This window comes from Austrofundulus limnaeus, unplaced genomic scaffold, assembly GCF_001266775.1.
Source record: "Austrofundulus limnaeus strain Quisiro unplaced genomic scaffold, Austrofundulus_limnaeus-1.0 Scaffold304, whole genome shotgun sequence".
Taxonomy (NCBI): Eukaryota; Metazoa; Chordata; class Actinopteri; order Cyprinodontiformes; family Rivulidae; genus Austrofundulus; species Austrofundulus limnaeus.
The window spans coordinates 65,703-79,637 of NW_013952706.1; the positions used below are offsets into that span (position 1 = coordinate 65,703).

General features: G+C 38.8%; 1 protein-coding gene across 1 annotated transcript in view; it reads right to left on the bottom strand.

The window, feature by feature from the left end:
- LOC106527006 (aldehyde dehydrogenase 2 family member) overlaps positions 1–13,935 on the bottom strand; it is a gene marked incomplete at its 5' end in the record, with an annotated part of 23,658 nt that overhangs the window by 5,087 nt on the left and 4,636 nt on the right. Inside the window, 7 exon segments of the mRNA XM_014021756.1 lie at positions 587–689; positions 2,053–2,166; positions 2,356–2,484; positions 7,777–7,888; positions 9,162–9,241; positions 10,197–10,337; positions 10,608–10,712. Of these exon segments, the coding sequence (XP_013877210.1) occupies positions 587–689; positions 2,053–2,166; positions 2,356–2,484; positions 7,777–7,888; positions 9,162–9,241; positions 10,197–10,337; positions 10,608–10,712 (784 nt within the window).

Consider the following 13,935-nt stretch of genomic DNA (forward strand, 5'->3'; position numbering starts at 1 on the left):
TGTTCAAAAATAATAAAAAAGAAATTGATCAAAAAAAAAAAACTTGGAACTGGCAAACGTTTCATTTCTAATGTAAACTATACAACATTCAATCAAGTCTCTACACAAGTATCAATACTGTCTTGGTAGCAGTCTCTGGGCATTTTGTACGTGTACTTAGATATCTGCACACCCCTAAATACAACCACAAATCTCTAAGTATGTTACTGGGATTTATGTGATAGAACACAACAAAAGTGTGCAGAATTTTAAAGTGGAATGAAAAAGATACTGTTTAATAGTTTCACCAAAAACAAATCTGAAAAGAGTGATGTACATGTGTGCAGTCCCACTGAGGCAATTCTTTGACTCACTCACATTCCCACAATACTTTGGCTGCAGTTCCAGCTGCAAGTCTTAGTGTTTGTTTCTACCATTTTTAGACAAGACAGAAACACACGCACACTCTATTGCACAGCCTTTCAGTTAGGGCTGATAATGTACTCAACAGTTTCAGTATTACATCAACAGAGGTGTCCAGGTTTTACTGATTTTATGCCACTTTATTTTACATAAAATTAGTACATGCATAATAAAAAACACTCACTGTTGGCATCAGACAGAACGATATTAGGGCTCTTCCCTCCTAGCTCCAATGTGACTTTCTTCAGGTTGCTACTGCCAGAAGCCTGCTGGATTAGATGACCCACCTGATGGACAGAAGTGTACACCTTTATTTCACCTGAAGTCAGTTCAGTGGTAGGAAGTATCTGCTTGAATCAACCTGCACTGAGAGTCTGTAGATCATGCTGTGTATGCAACACAATGAACATGGAGCAGCATCTCCAAACAGCTTCATGTTCCTCTGACCACAGCTGACAAGACTATTAAAAAGTATAAGGTTCACGGGTCCTGAAGAGGTAATTCCATTACTGAATTAAGTAAAAAACTAAAACGTGCAGGACAGCGTCCCTCGAGGACAAGGATTGTCCACCCCTGACACACACACACACACACACACACACACACACACACACACACACAAAAATTAAATTATTAAAAAAGGGTCATAATGTCAAACACTAAGCTGAGGTCCTAAACAGTAAAATTATTTTTATTTTTGTTGCTGTTTGGTATGAACATGAGTTGTCATTTAACACAGACTAATGTTGAACAGTAGCGAACGGCCGTGATCGACAACAAAGGTGGCAAGCTCCTTCGAGACCTTAGACCAGGGGTGTCAAACTCCTGTCCTCGAGGGCCGCTATCCTGCATGTTTTAGAGGTTTTCTTGCTCCAACACACCTGATTTTGGTCGCTGGGTGATTAACATGCTTCTGCCCAATTTGAAGAGTTAATTCAATCACTGAATCAGGTGTGTTGGAGCTGGAAAACCTCTAAAACATGCAGGATAGCGGCCCTCGAGGACTGGAGTTTGACACCCCTGCCTTAGACCCTGCAGCCCGCAGACTCACGTGTCACAGCGCTCGTCTCATGACACCGGAGCCTCCAGGCTGCAGCCCCTCTGGTTGTCTCCCCCATCCCCCCACTTTTTTAAAAGAAGCAGTGATGGACACTGGTTGACCTCCCTGTAACCATGATGTCCGACTTCGGTCTGTCCCTAACAAGCCCGTCTGCTACTGTAAAAAATTACTGTACCATTGTACATGTGCTTGTAGCAGCCATTTTCGCGTGTGTGAAGTGCTACTATAAAGCAATGACGGGAGGGTGGAGCTCATTCTGAAAGGAGCTCAGAACAGGCAGAACTGACCAGATGAAATCTAATAGGAAAATAATTTTGTGTATTAAATCTAATGAACATGATTTGTACAGTCCACAGATGGATCCTAACTTGTTCAGGGAACCAATATAAAACCTTTAAATAAATCAGCCAAAAATATTTTCTGCTGTTTAGATCCATTAATGCAGAAACAGGTGGGAGGGAAGACCACATTCTCACAATATGTTGGTAAAACAGAGAGGCCTGTTTTATTTTAATCCGATAATAATAACAGATATTTATTAAAAATAAAAGACAGAAACAACCTAAAAAAAGTATTTTGAGTTGACTTACATCTGTGGATCCAGTGAAGGCCACCTTGTCCACATCCATATGCTTTGCAATGGCAGCACCAGCTGTTGGTCCAAATCCAGCCAAGATGTTCACAACACCTTCAGGAAAACCAACCTGCAAACACAAGTCCAGAAAACTTTATAATAAAAACTAATACCAGAAGGAATTCACCTCACATGCCAAAATCTACTACAAGATATCCCATGACTGGTGCAGTAGGAGCAGTGTTTCAAACAAAGCAATATGCAAAATCACACTAAATGAGAGAATAATAGGAATAAAAACAAAACATTAGTAACCTACCTCCTTAATAAGACTGGCCACATATAGAGCTGTAAGAGGAGTCTGCTCTGCAACTTTCATCACAACAGTGTTCCCAGTCGCCAGGGCCGGACCCAGTTTCCAGGCCTGCATCATTAGAGGGAAGTTCCACTGCAGGGAGGGAGAAAATTGAAGCAAGCTAAGATACAATCACATTATTTCATTGTAATATAATTGTTTCAATCTTATTTTACAAGCATGAAAAAAAGAAAAGAAAGACCAACCATGCCACCCTCCTAGAAAACCTACATTTGCACAGGGGAGAAGATGTAAACTCCACATGAAAAGACCCAGGCAGGAGGCAACAGCTCTAACCACACACTGCCCAAATAAATAAATAAATAAATAAATAAATAAATAAATATCCTGATGCATCTCAGTAATCCAGGTAAAAAACCAAAAAGAAAAAAATTGTATAGGTCTTCTGGACGGGTTCTTCTCTAATGAAATGTTTCGTCTCTCCTCCAAGAGACTTCTTCAGTCTGAATTTCAGTCAGAGTTTCAGGCAAAATTCAGGCTTTTAAGCACTGCTTCCATGTGACTGATACTCACATCACATGGCTATCGTTGACACCTAATTAACACTTATTGTTAACAGGGGGTGGAGTGATACTGGCAATGGCCGCGCTGTAGGAGGGGGACAACATATAATAAAATCAGATGATGACATKTAAATAAATAAATAAATAAATAAATAAATAAATAAATAAATAAATAAATAAATAAATAAATAAATAAATAAATAAATAAACAAACTGGTAATTAGGATTGCACCAGTTTATTATTGGTCTGGTTCTCATGGGAGAACCCAGGGTTGTTGTTTGGTACTGATATAAACTAAATTCATTTAACACATTTATCTAGAGTGGTGTCAGGGCCTTTATTATCACCCTGTTGTTTTATGACACCTATCAGCTGGCAATGTCTCGGGACATCATGCCAAATCAGAGTTTTATTTTGTTTTTTACTCTGCATAAATTTTGTAAACTACCCAAGTGGCCAATGGGCTGACCCATGGGCATATGTCATCTCAAACTAAACATTTCATGTTTAAATGTCTGTTAGATTACACTTGACCCTGAGATGTACAGCTCCTGTAGTTTGGCCTTCTAGATCTTTGGCCTTTTTTAAACCAGCTTTCCACACTCTGCAGACCAAGCAGCAAATATCTGTCTTTTGCACAGAACAAATGTTTTATTCGTTAGACTGATTTCTTCTTTAAAAGACTATTTTATTCAAAAATATTATATTAAGATGGTTTCAGCTCATGTAATCATTTTAAAATTATTTATTCTTCATATTTTATCATTTATTGAATTACATTTATCCCAGACCAGCTGTGTCACAGTATGATTCTAAATATAAACATGTTTAGCACATCAAGAACCTTGTTCTTATCATAAAATTGTAAAGAATGAAATTTGTGGATCTTTCTGATAAATTAAAAACATTTAAAACTCATTCACAGAACATGGCAAGTTTGTATTTTTATTTTTTTGGATGGGGGGGGGGGTGACATTAAACAGATTCATCTTTGCTTTGATATCGGGCAAATAAATATTCTTCTGTTAGAGGTAATATGGTTTATAAGAACTCAAACAGTGAATCTCACAGAAAGACTCTCAGCCTGCGCGTGCTGAGGTGCGTTCCTGTCTCTCAGAAGGAGAGAGTTTAGTCACTGACGCAAAGTTGGACAGATCTGTTTGATAACAATGCTCTGAACATATAAGTAATATAAAGTTAGGTTTTAGAGACCAAAGTCTCTGGTAGTTCAGGAGCAAGGTGCAGGAGGAGATGTAAGGACTGATCGCTGCAGCCGCTGCTTATCTCTGCTGAAAACGACTCTGACTGAAAGTCCCGCCCTGCTCTGCTCTGATTGGATAAAACGGCTCTGAGGTTTGTCTGATTCGTTGAAAGCCGTGTCCGTTTAATCCTTACACAACAGGGGCCCGCTGACCTCCTCTGGCAGAACGACGATCCAGTCACACCAGTGAGGCTGGATTTTTTTTTTGTTTGTTTGTTTTGTTCGTTTTTAAGAAATCGGGTCGCATTTGCGACCCTGATAGCTGTTGTTTTCACAATCTCAGGTACAGTCTTAGGTACACAAGGGAACTTTATGACATTCCAAAGTGGTGTGCGTTTTTCTTTTTTGATCGCGCATGCGCACCACTTATGTGCAACTCTGCATATATGTATATGTATGTGGCAGTCTGCTATGAGTCTGGCCCCGACGTCCTGAAGCACATGGGGTTAGTCAAAAAGTTGAAGTATCTGGTGGCAGCTTCATCGGTCACAAGAGAACACCCAGAAGTCCGGAAAGTTCATACATTCGGTTTTCCCTTGGGAGCCCCGGGAAAATGGTACAGGAGCAACTACAGAGTCCTGGAGCACATGGGCTTTAGCTGCAAAGCAAGATCTAACTGGGCTAAGCTCTTGTGCAAAAGAGTGTTAAAGAACACCATCTCTACAATAAAGGCTTTCAGGAGGGAAGCTTGTAGAGTTTGATCGGATTGACAGATGCACAGGTGGGAATAGCCTTCAGTGTGGGGGCGACTTTCTGCCTTAGGTCTTACCGAAATGGAGCCACGGTTTCCTGGGTACCCTCCTGGCAGACCTACAGTGACGGCCTCAGGATACATGATTCCAAGGAGCCATCAGGCAGACTGATGTCACCCTCCTATGGAGGGCGGCTGTAAGTCTTAGGTCTCACCAAAATGAGGCTGTGGTTTCCCAGGTGACCCCCGGCGGGACCTACGGGTTAGGCCCTGGGATACACAGGCTCAAGACAATTTTGCTTTGGAAATGAGAGAGGCTTGGTTCCAGTTTAAGGTCCAAATCGCCTCAGGGAATAATGAAACTAAGGGAATTGAACGGAGCAGACTTTGTCTGTGCACCTCTGAGAGTCAGCCCTTTCTAGGGCCGGCTATATGACCTGGTAGGTTCTGAGTTCTACTCGGCTAGGGAGTGCTGGTAGTGTTTGGAAAAAAACTCCCCCCATTGCACCATCCTGTGCCCTTACAGCGGGGAGTTCCGGTTCCTGCTTAAGGTCCAAAACGGTAATGGAGTGATGCCACCTGGTAGGGTTCCTCGGCACATGTGGGCGTCAGGAGATGGCACAAGAACAGGACGGAGTTATGTGCCTTAAATTTGTCGGCGTGGTATGTGTCGCGGGGACTCTCCAACAAGGGACTTCGGTCCATGGATCTGGGCACTTTGCAGGTCGGGGAAATCACCCTTAGTACCTGGCCTGCTACGCAAAGGCTTCGGCTGGCCCAGATCCCCTCCAAAACCGTCTTTAACGCTGGTAGTACGGAAAAGCTCGGTAGTGGCACCGATGCTTTAGCAGTGGGTATATGGCTGAGTACAATCAAAGCAAGTACCTTCCTGCTATGAGTTAGCTTATCCTCACTGTACTTCGGTTTTGTCCCACAAAAAGATAGGCAGGACTCAGACCCTTAGGGTGCTGATTCCTGCCGGGCCTGGAGAGCTTGCAGACGGTTTCATAGTTGGATGGTGGCTACATGGCTGGTGATTCCGCATATTGCAGTCAGTGACAGAAATGGGGCCCGTCGTCCTAAGAAATCATGCGATGAGCGGACAAGGATCGACACTACTATGGATGGCGGTGAATGAGCAAAAGAACTGGCGCTCACATTAGTGCTGGGTGGTATACTGTTTTGTACCGAAAACCGGTTTTTGTTTTTGTTACGATATGAATTGTCTGAATACCCAACATAGCGGTTTAAATAGCCTGAAAACGTGCAGAACGTTTTGTCGTGGCCACCAGTGAACTGTTTCCTGGGGGACACGTTTCCCGCAGCACCGCTAAGGGCATTAGCATGCTAACGTTGCAGCAACTGGAAGTGGGTGGTGTTTCAGCTGCTTATATTGACTGACATAAAAAAAACATCACATTTTCACCTCCGCTGAATAAAGTAAACAATTCTTCAGTGACGTACACGGTTAGATTTAACACGCGACGCTATAATGGAGAAGTTAATCCATGGAGACTTTAACGTGCTTCTATTGTGAAAAGCCCAGGGGATGTAGTTTTGTAGTAGAGCTGAGTTGATTGGTGTGCAAGGTGAGTCGTCCTTAAGTTTTATTAAGAGACAACGATTAACCCGATAATGATCTTTTCTCAACCCTTCATGATCGGACTAAAATGCATGATTACTGTCTACAACCAGGCAAAGAAGAATAGACATAGAAGAGAAGAGTGTAATGTTTTGTGTTTATAATGAACTGTGATACAGAGGTACAGTAAAGGAAAAAAAGTCAATAAGCAAAGTTTGTACGTTTTTTCATCAGTTGAGCTGTGAGGAAAAAAAATACCGTCAAATACCGTGAAACCGGTGTAATTGTTGAAAATACCATGGTATAAAATTTGGGTCATACCACGCAGCTCTAGCTCACGTTGACGAGAGACAATAAACACCTTGAAATGGGGGCCCCTGGCACGCACATTCTGTGGCTCTGCTGGGGATACTCAGGTCGAGCCTAGAGAAGGATCAAGCACCGACACCTGGTACTCTGTCAAACTCAATTAGCCCTGCCATGTGCAGGTCATGCGGTTGGTGACGCACGCCCAAAATTCAGAATGTCAAGGTGAAGAAATTCAATGAATAGGGTTTAAATGGCGGATGTACACATTGGGACTTCTGTAGAAAAATACAACATAATAAAGTGTCTCCAAGCATAGCAAATAAGTATTTTTACTTATACTGGAGCCAGAGTAGGTGATCAGATAATACTGTACTCCGGTTGGATAAGCAGTATGTTAATGTGCCGTGTCGCTGAGGGATTTAAATAATAATTGCTTGTAGTTTTTGAGTGTTTTTATGGCCTGGAATTGAACAGGGAATGTAAATAAACATTAATGTTTTTGGTACAAGATATTCAAGTAGGCAGGGGACAAACAGTGTATAAGTACAGAGGTAGGTGTTTTTGCTTGTCTGAGGCGGAGCAGAGTGACTGATCTACCACCAGGTACAACAACAAAGCCTGGGGTGGCCAATGGCGGTCTAGCCCACCATTGGTCACCACACTGGCCAGACCAATCATTTGAGGAAATTATACTTTTTCCAGTGGCCATCTTGGATTTTAACGTGGTTAACAATTTTCAATATTGACATTTCTTATGCCTACACACAGCCACAAACACTAAAAAGGAAGTTGCTTATTTTTCCAAGATATCAGCTCACAAGATGGACAGATAGATTCTTCAACCCATAACGAGTGACAAAAAAGTAGCACTGGTGAATCCCTAATGTTAATTTGACAGTATGGTGTTTTTGATATCTTACATGTAATATTTTAAAATGGCATTTGTCTCTAAATAGAACATAATCTTCCACAGATTGTAACTAAACAAACATACACACACTGAATATGAACACACACAGGTATTATCTGCCCACAGACTCCAACAGGTTCATGTCTGGTGTAGCAGAAGTATTCTCCATCAATAGGGATGGTCTTCCCCTCAAACTTGTCAGCCCAACCTGCATAATACCTAAACACAGTGAAGAGGAGTTTTATGAAACACATCTACAAGTAAGATTTTCTTAAAAATGACAAACTAGCAGAATAATAAAAAAAAATTCAGAGTAAAACCTGAAGAATTTAACCTATAAAACCCACCACAGTCAAACTATGCTCTGACAGCTGTTTGGGATCATACCACATCAGGACACATTGGGCCTCATGCAAGAACTGTTCGTACGCACAGATTTGTTCTTAAGTTGTGCATGTGAGTGATTTAGGAAAATTTGTGGCATTCACCAGTTTTCTCGTATTCTAAGACTTTTTTCAGATACGAAAAAAATTCACGAGTGGTCCAGACCTGTCGTATATTTTACAATCAGTCTGCTGTTATCCAGATGGATTTTTCTTATTAATAACGTTATATTACATTAGTTTGAAGATATTTTGAATTGAAAATAAATCACTTTTTTAAGCCATAAAATAAAATATATAAATCACACTCGTAAATTATATTAATAGGCTATTCTGTTTGAATTGGAATTATGTTAAATGTAATAACGAAGACTGACGACATAAATTGGTTAAATTAACTTGGCTATTAATGCTGTTGTATAGCACTGCAGTATTAATATGAAGATCTCAAACTACAAACCAACTTAAATTATGCATTAATTTAAATTTGAGACATTTTAAAATGTTTTTCAGAATCGCATCTGACACTTGCGACGGCTGAGGGAGGGGTGGGTGCCTGCTCGTCTTCTGAATAATTGAAAACCAGTTGTTTACATTTAAATTAAAAAAAAATACCAAAGAAAAACCAGAGCAGGACTAGAGAGAGATGAATATGATTTCGATTTTTATTTCTGTGACTGTATATGATCCACGGGAGACACGACATTAACAGCAGTCATTATTTCATTCCTCTGCTTTGGCAGGTTCTTAAATTCCACAGCTGACACTGCTAAAAATGACAGATTTTCTTTTCTGGATCTCTGAGAGAACTTCAATCTGCGAACTCATGAAGTTCTTCTTTTTACTTTGTCCTGTCTTTTATGAGTGAACACTTCCTGGTATGTGGGGCAGGAAGTGTAGCCTTACATTTGGGGTGGTAATTATGCTAATCTCTTCTCCTCATGCACGAGCACCTGAATACGCATTCATCAGCTCATTTACACACTTTTCCTGAAGATAGAAGACTTTGTTGAAAGAAAAGTAAAAGAAATTTAGAATAAGAATAAGAAAATATTCTTGCATGAGGCCCATTGTTCTTAAAAACAAACACATTTAGTGCTCTTTGTTACCTAAGACATTTAACCACCATGGGAAGATCCACAGAGTAGGCAACGGCATATGGCTTCCCATTATCCAGAGTCTCCAGTTCCTGTGAAAAGATATAAATACATGAATCAAAAAAAAAATTTCTGGACAATACATACACCTCAGCATCACTATGTGCAGACTGTTGTTTTAAAATGAAAACAAGTGAATTAAAAATGAATGAAATGAAAATAAAATTTAGTTTTAAAAATTTTCAAAACAAGCTATCACAAAAAAATAACAAACAGCAAAGAAATGTTTAATAAAAATATTTAGCCATATTTTAATTATTTAAAAAAGATCCTCCATGATGTTTAACGGGGACATCTTGAGCAAAATTCACTTTTTTATCCTAGGAGGTCAGAAAAGATTAATTTAGTCTCTCGGTGCTGCAAAGATATATCTTTATATTCTTTATGAGTTATATTTTTGAACCTGTTCAGTTTTCTGATTTTTGCTAGGATTTCTGAACTATTATGTCAAAGGTTTTACGACTGAACAGACATCAGGTCTGGGCTTACCAACTACAATTTGGTGGTCTTCTTTCTCCTCTCTCTCTGGGTCAGACTCAAGTCTTACCTCATTGACATCTTTTAATTAATTTGTATATAAAAAGTTCCTGCATCGCTAGATAATTGTATCAAACTAGAATGGATCGGACTGAAAGCTGGAGGGGGCGGGGCCTGAGGCGCCTCATTTGGATTTAAAGAGACAACCTCAAAACGAGTTGATCTGGGACACACCTCAGAAAAGGAGTGAAAGAGGGGCTTGTGGAGTTACAATGAGGAGGAATTCAGACTAAAGCATTGAAGTTCCACTTTATAAAGACCCCAACTGAAGGATTTAAATGTAACACAGGGGGATTTAAAAGCATAATATGTATGTAAACAATCTGTATAAACAGCATTATGGTCAACTCATCTGTGTTTTAGTTTAATCATTTATGTATCTAATGTAAACATCCAGGCCTTTCCATATTTAAAACACTCTTCTTGTAATCTGACATWATAATTACTTACAGCCAGGTAGGCAGAATCCCTCTCAATAGCATCAGCTAACTTGTTGAGCAGCAGACCACGATCAGAGGCATCCATCCGGCGCCATGGAGAGCCCAACCTGAAGGCATCACGRGCTGCCTTCACTGCCTTGTCTACATCTGCCTAGAAACACGTAAAATATGGATGCAAATACCACAGTAAGTAATGGTACAAGTCAGATTAAAACAGAGATAAGCTCTTCCTCYTGAAAACATTTGGACATTCTTCCCTGATTACAGGGGCGTGTTCCAACAGGACAAAAATGTCCGGTTCAAATTGTGAAAGTGTATTTGTTGTGTTTTTCCCCCAAACAAGTTTCAAAAATACTTAAAAATATGGACAGCATTCTTTCAGATCAACAGTTACACAGTTTTTCTGTAGCAGACTTCTTACCGCATCGGCCTCGGCAACATGACAGATGACCTCCCCRGTTGATGGATTGACAGTGGGGAAAGTTTTTCCACTTACTGCATTCTGCCACTCATTGTTTATAAACAGCTGAAAAACAAAATACTTCATTAGACATGTAGTATTTACAGTAACTGAATCCTGACACTTGTTCATATGGGACATAATGTGAAATGTTTTCCACATTTCATGTGTGAATTTTGAATCAAAGTGTGAAATTCACAAGAGAAAATTTTTTCCCAAGTTAAAATCACATATTCTGCACACTTTGTACAAAGTTTTATTTATAAAGCACCTTTCACAGTAATATATTCACAAGGTGCTGTACAATCATTAACAGTATAAAAATGGTGGAAAGAATAAAATGAAACAGAAAAACATCATTACACATAAGCAACGAAAAATTGAAACATCAAATCAAGAAAATAATTTCAGAAATTGTAAATCAAATACAAGGTCAATGCAGTTCAAAATATACAATAATACACAAAAACATAATGAATGCGAGAGAGAAAAATATGGCATAAGTTAATAGTAAATAAAACACAGATTGTCGAGCATTCACAATGGAGGTACGCCTGCAGTAATGGTGAAATGGTTAGCTAAACGCTTGAGTGAAAAAGTGAAAATTTAGTTGGATAGCACAGTATTAATGTCTGAAAATAAGCTGCTTAAAGTCAGCATCAACCATTAACTAAATGATATTTCCATATTTATTTCAGATTTAGTCAGTCGTACACTTAATTCTTCTCAGTGTTTAAAAGAGGACGTGTTAAAACACCGTTTAGTCAAAGTTAAACATGAAACGTCAAAGTTCATTATAAGCGGCCCTTCGAGGGCCACCATAACGCTCATGTGGCCCTCTGTGAAAATGAGTTTGACACCCCTGGTAAATGGCATCACGAGGAAAGATCATGTGGAAACATCAAAGCAATATATTGAGACATCTTGGTACAAAACTCCATTGTGAGAATCTTGTAAAAAAAAAAAGGTCAAAGTCATACAGTTTAAAGGCAATGCTATCCAACGCTAAGAAAATGGATGGAAACGTGACTTTGAAGGAAAAAAAAAAACAAGTTTTCAAAAAATTAATTCACTCTGACTATAATTAAAAAAATTGGGAATCCTGACTGAGGAAAAATATAATTCTGGGTGTTTCTATAGAGCGTTGTCGCCTTATCATGAAACTCATGATCTCAGCAAACAGAGTCCAGATTAAATGCCTTTTTATTCTGGCATAGTGAAAAAAAAATCAGCACTCACTCTAGAGATAAACAATTTTGTGCATTAACTTCATGTTTCCCATTATTTACAATCAGCCAACCTGTGAAAATTCAATACTTTTACACCAGTTGTAATGTATCTAATACTTTTATGTTTAAGCTAGTAATTCATGACATCCTTTAATGACCTAGGTTTTCATGACATTCTGTTCATCTGCAGATAGAATGATTAAAGTCACAACAAGATTTGCTAACAACAGTCATTTTTAGATATCACTTGTGTTCATCTTTGTGTTTTCCATTGACCTTGTATCAAATCTTGCTAAGATGACAGAATGCTGTATATGAGGTCTCTCGAGACACAGTGTTCAACAGCAGTGTGGAGAGACTGACAGAGAGAAGCAGAGGCACAGAGACAGGCCAGGTTATTCTGTGTTTCCTATTGTTGCAATAAAACTCTGCTGATCATCTCACGGAGTACCTTCATTCTTGGACCACATATTTCTGTCTTTGTTAAATAAATATTTACCATAACAGTTGGCGTTGTCGGCAGGATCCACTAGGAGATCGACGGACCAAGGCCACATTGCAGGTGGACTGATATGAGTGAGCAAGGACTGGACTGCTTAGGACCGTGTCTCCGTGTCTTGTTAAATAAATATTTACCATAACACCAGTTAAAACAAAAAAGAATGGAGTTGTTCTTTTGACTTTATCATGCTGTTACACAAGGAAGCAGTGTGTTTTAGGTGTATCTTAAAGTCCATCCAAAGGTGTGTTTCTAATTAACTCAGATGTTATAAACCTATCAGAAGCTTCCAAAGACATGACATCAAATGTCCCAAGTTGTTTAAAGTACGGCTGCCACGATTAGTCGACGACTAATCGATTATTAAAATAATCGATGACTAATTTAATATTTTTTTTCTTTACTTTGTTTTTCTCTCCAAACTGCTTTGACACCTTCCACTGCCACATCTGCCTTTCTGTCCTTGACACACATGCGCAGTAGTGGTAACTGGGGTAGGCCGTGGACGTCACAAGACATTATACAGACAGGCTCTGGTATCATGTTTACCCAGCAACGGAGCTCAAAAGTGTGGGATCATTTTAAGAAAATGAAAGAGAAACGTGTGCAATATCTGTAACGCAGAACTTTTCTTCCACAGCAATTATTTTAGTTAGCATAAAGCTAAAATCTAATGATGGTTATATAATAGCAGCTGCATTCTGGCGCGATAAGTTGCATGTTTTATATTCAACTAACGTATGATCTGATTAGTCAACTAATCGAAAAAATAATCTGTGATTAATCGATTATAAAAATAATCGTTTGTAGCAGCCCTAGTTTAAAGTCGTAGTCATCTTAGTGTATTTAAACTTTAGACTTTGAATAACATAATAAAAATTGTCTTAAAAAACTTATCTCTCTCAATATTCTGGCATTTAGTAAATAGGAAAATGTTGGTAATCCTTATTGACCTAAAACAAGAAAAATTTCTGATTTCACATCAGAGTGTAAAAAAAATGCATGGGTGTCTTTTTGGTCATAATGCTGTTAATATCACTGGGATTTTAGAGACACTATAGTATTTAGTACAGTATATTTATAGTGAAATTATTTCACAACAGTATAACCTAACCTCGAATTTGCATCTTCAGATTGATATTTTAGGCACCAAATCTAACATTTGAACAGCGTGTGTCCTTTTTCTGATTAGAAGTTGGTTAATCCCAATAAACAAAAAACAAACAAAAAAATAACTGAAACCTGTCCCATCGTTGACTTTCCTTTCATTTGCATCCAAACAAGTAGCTCTTGAAACTTCTGTCAACGCCTAGATTACTACTTTGCCTCATTAGATTGTTTGTACTACTCATTGTCTAAATTTGTTTAATGCTACTGTATTTTATGTACATTTTTCTTTTCTACAATGTAACTTTTGTGTCAACTACCCTGTGACGTGTGCTGCTGTATGGAGGACCAAACCTATCATTATTGGAAATAAATGTATAAATATATACAGTGGTTTGCAAAAGTATTCATACCCCTTGAACTTTTCCATATTTTGTCACATTACAACCACAAA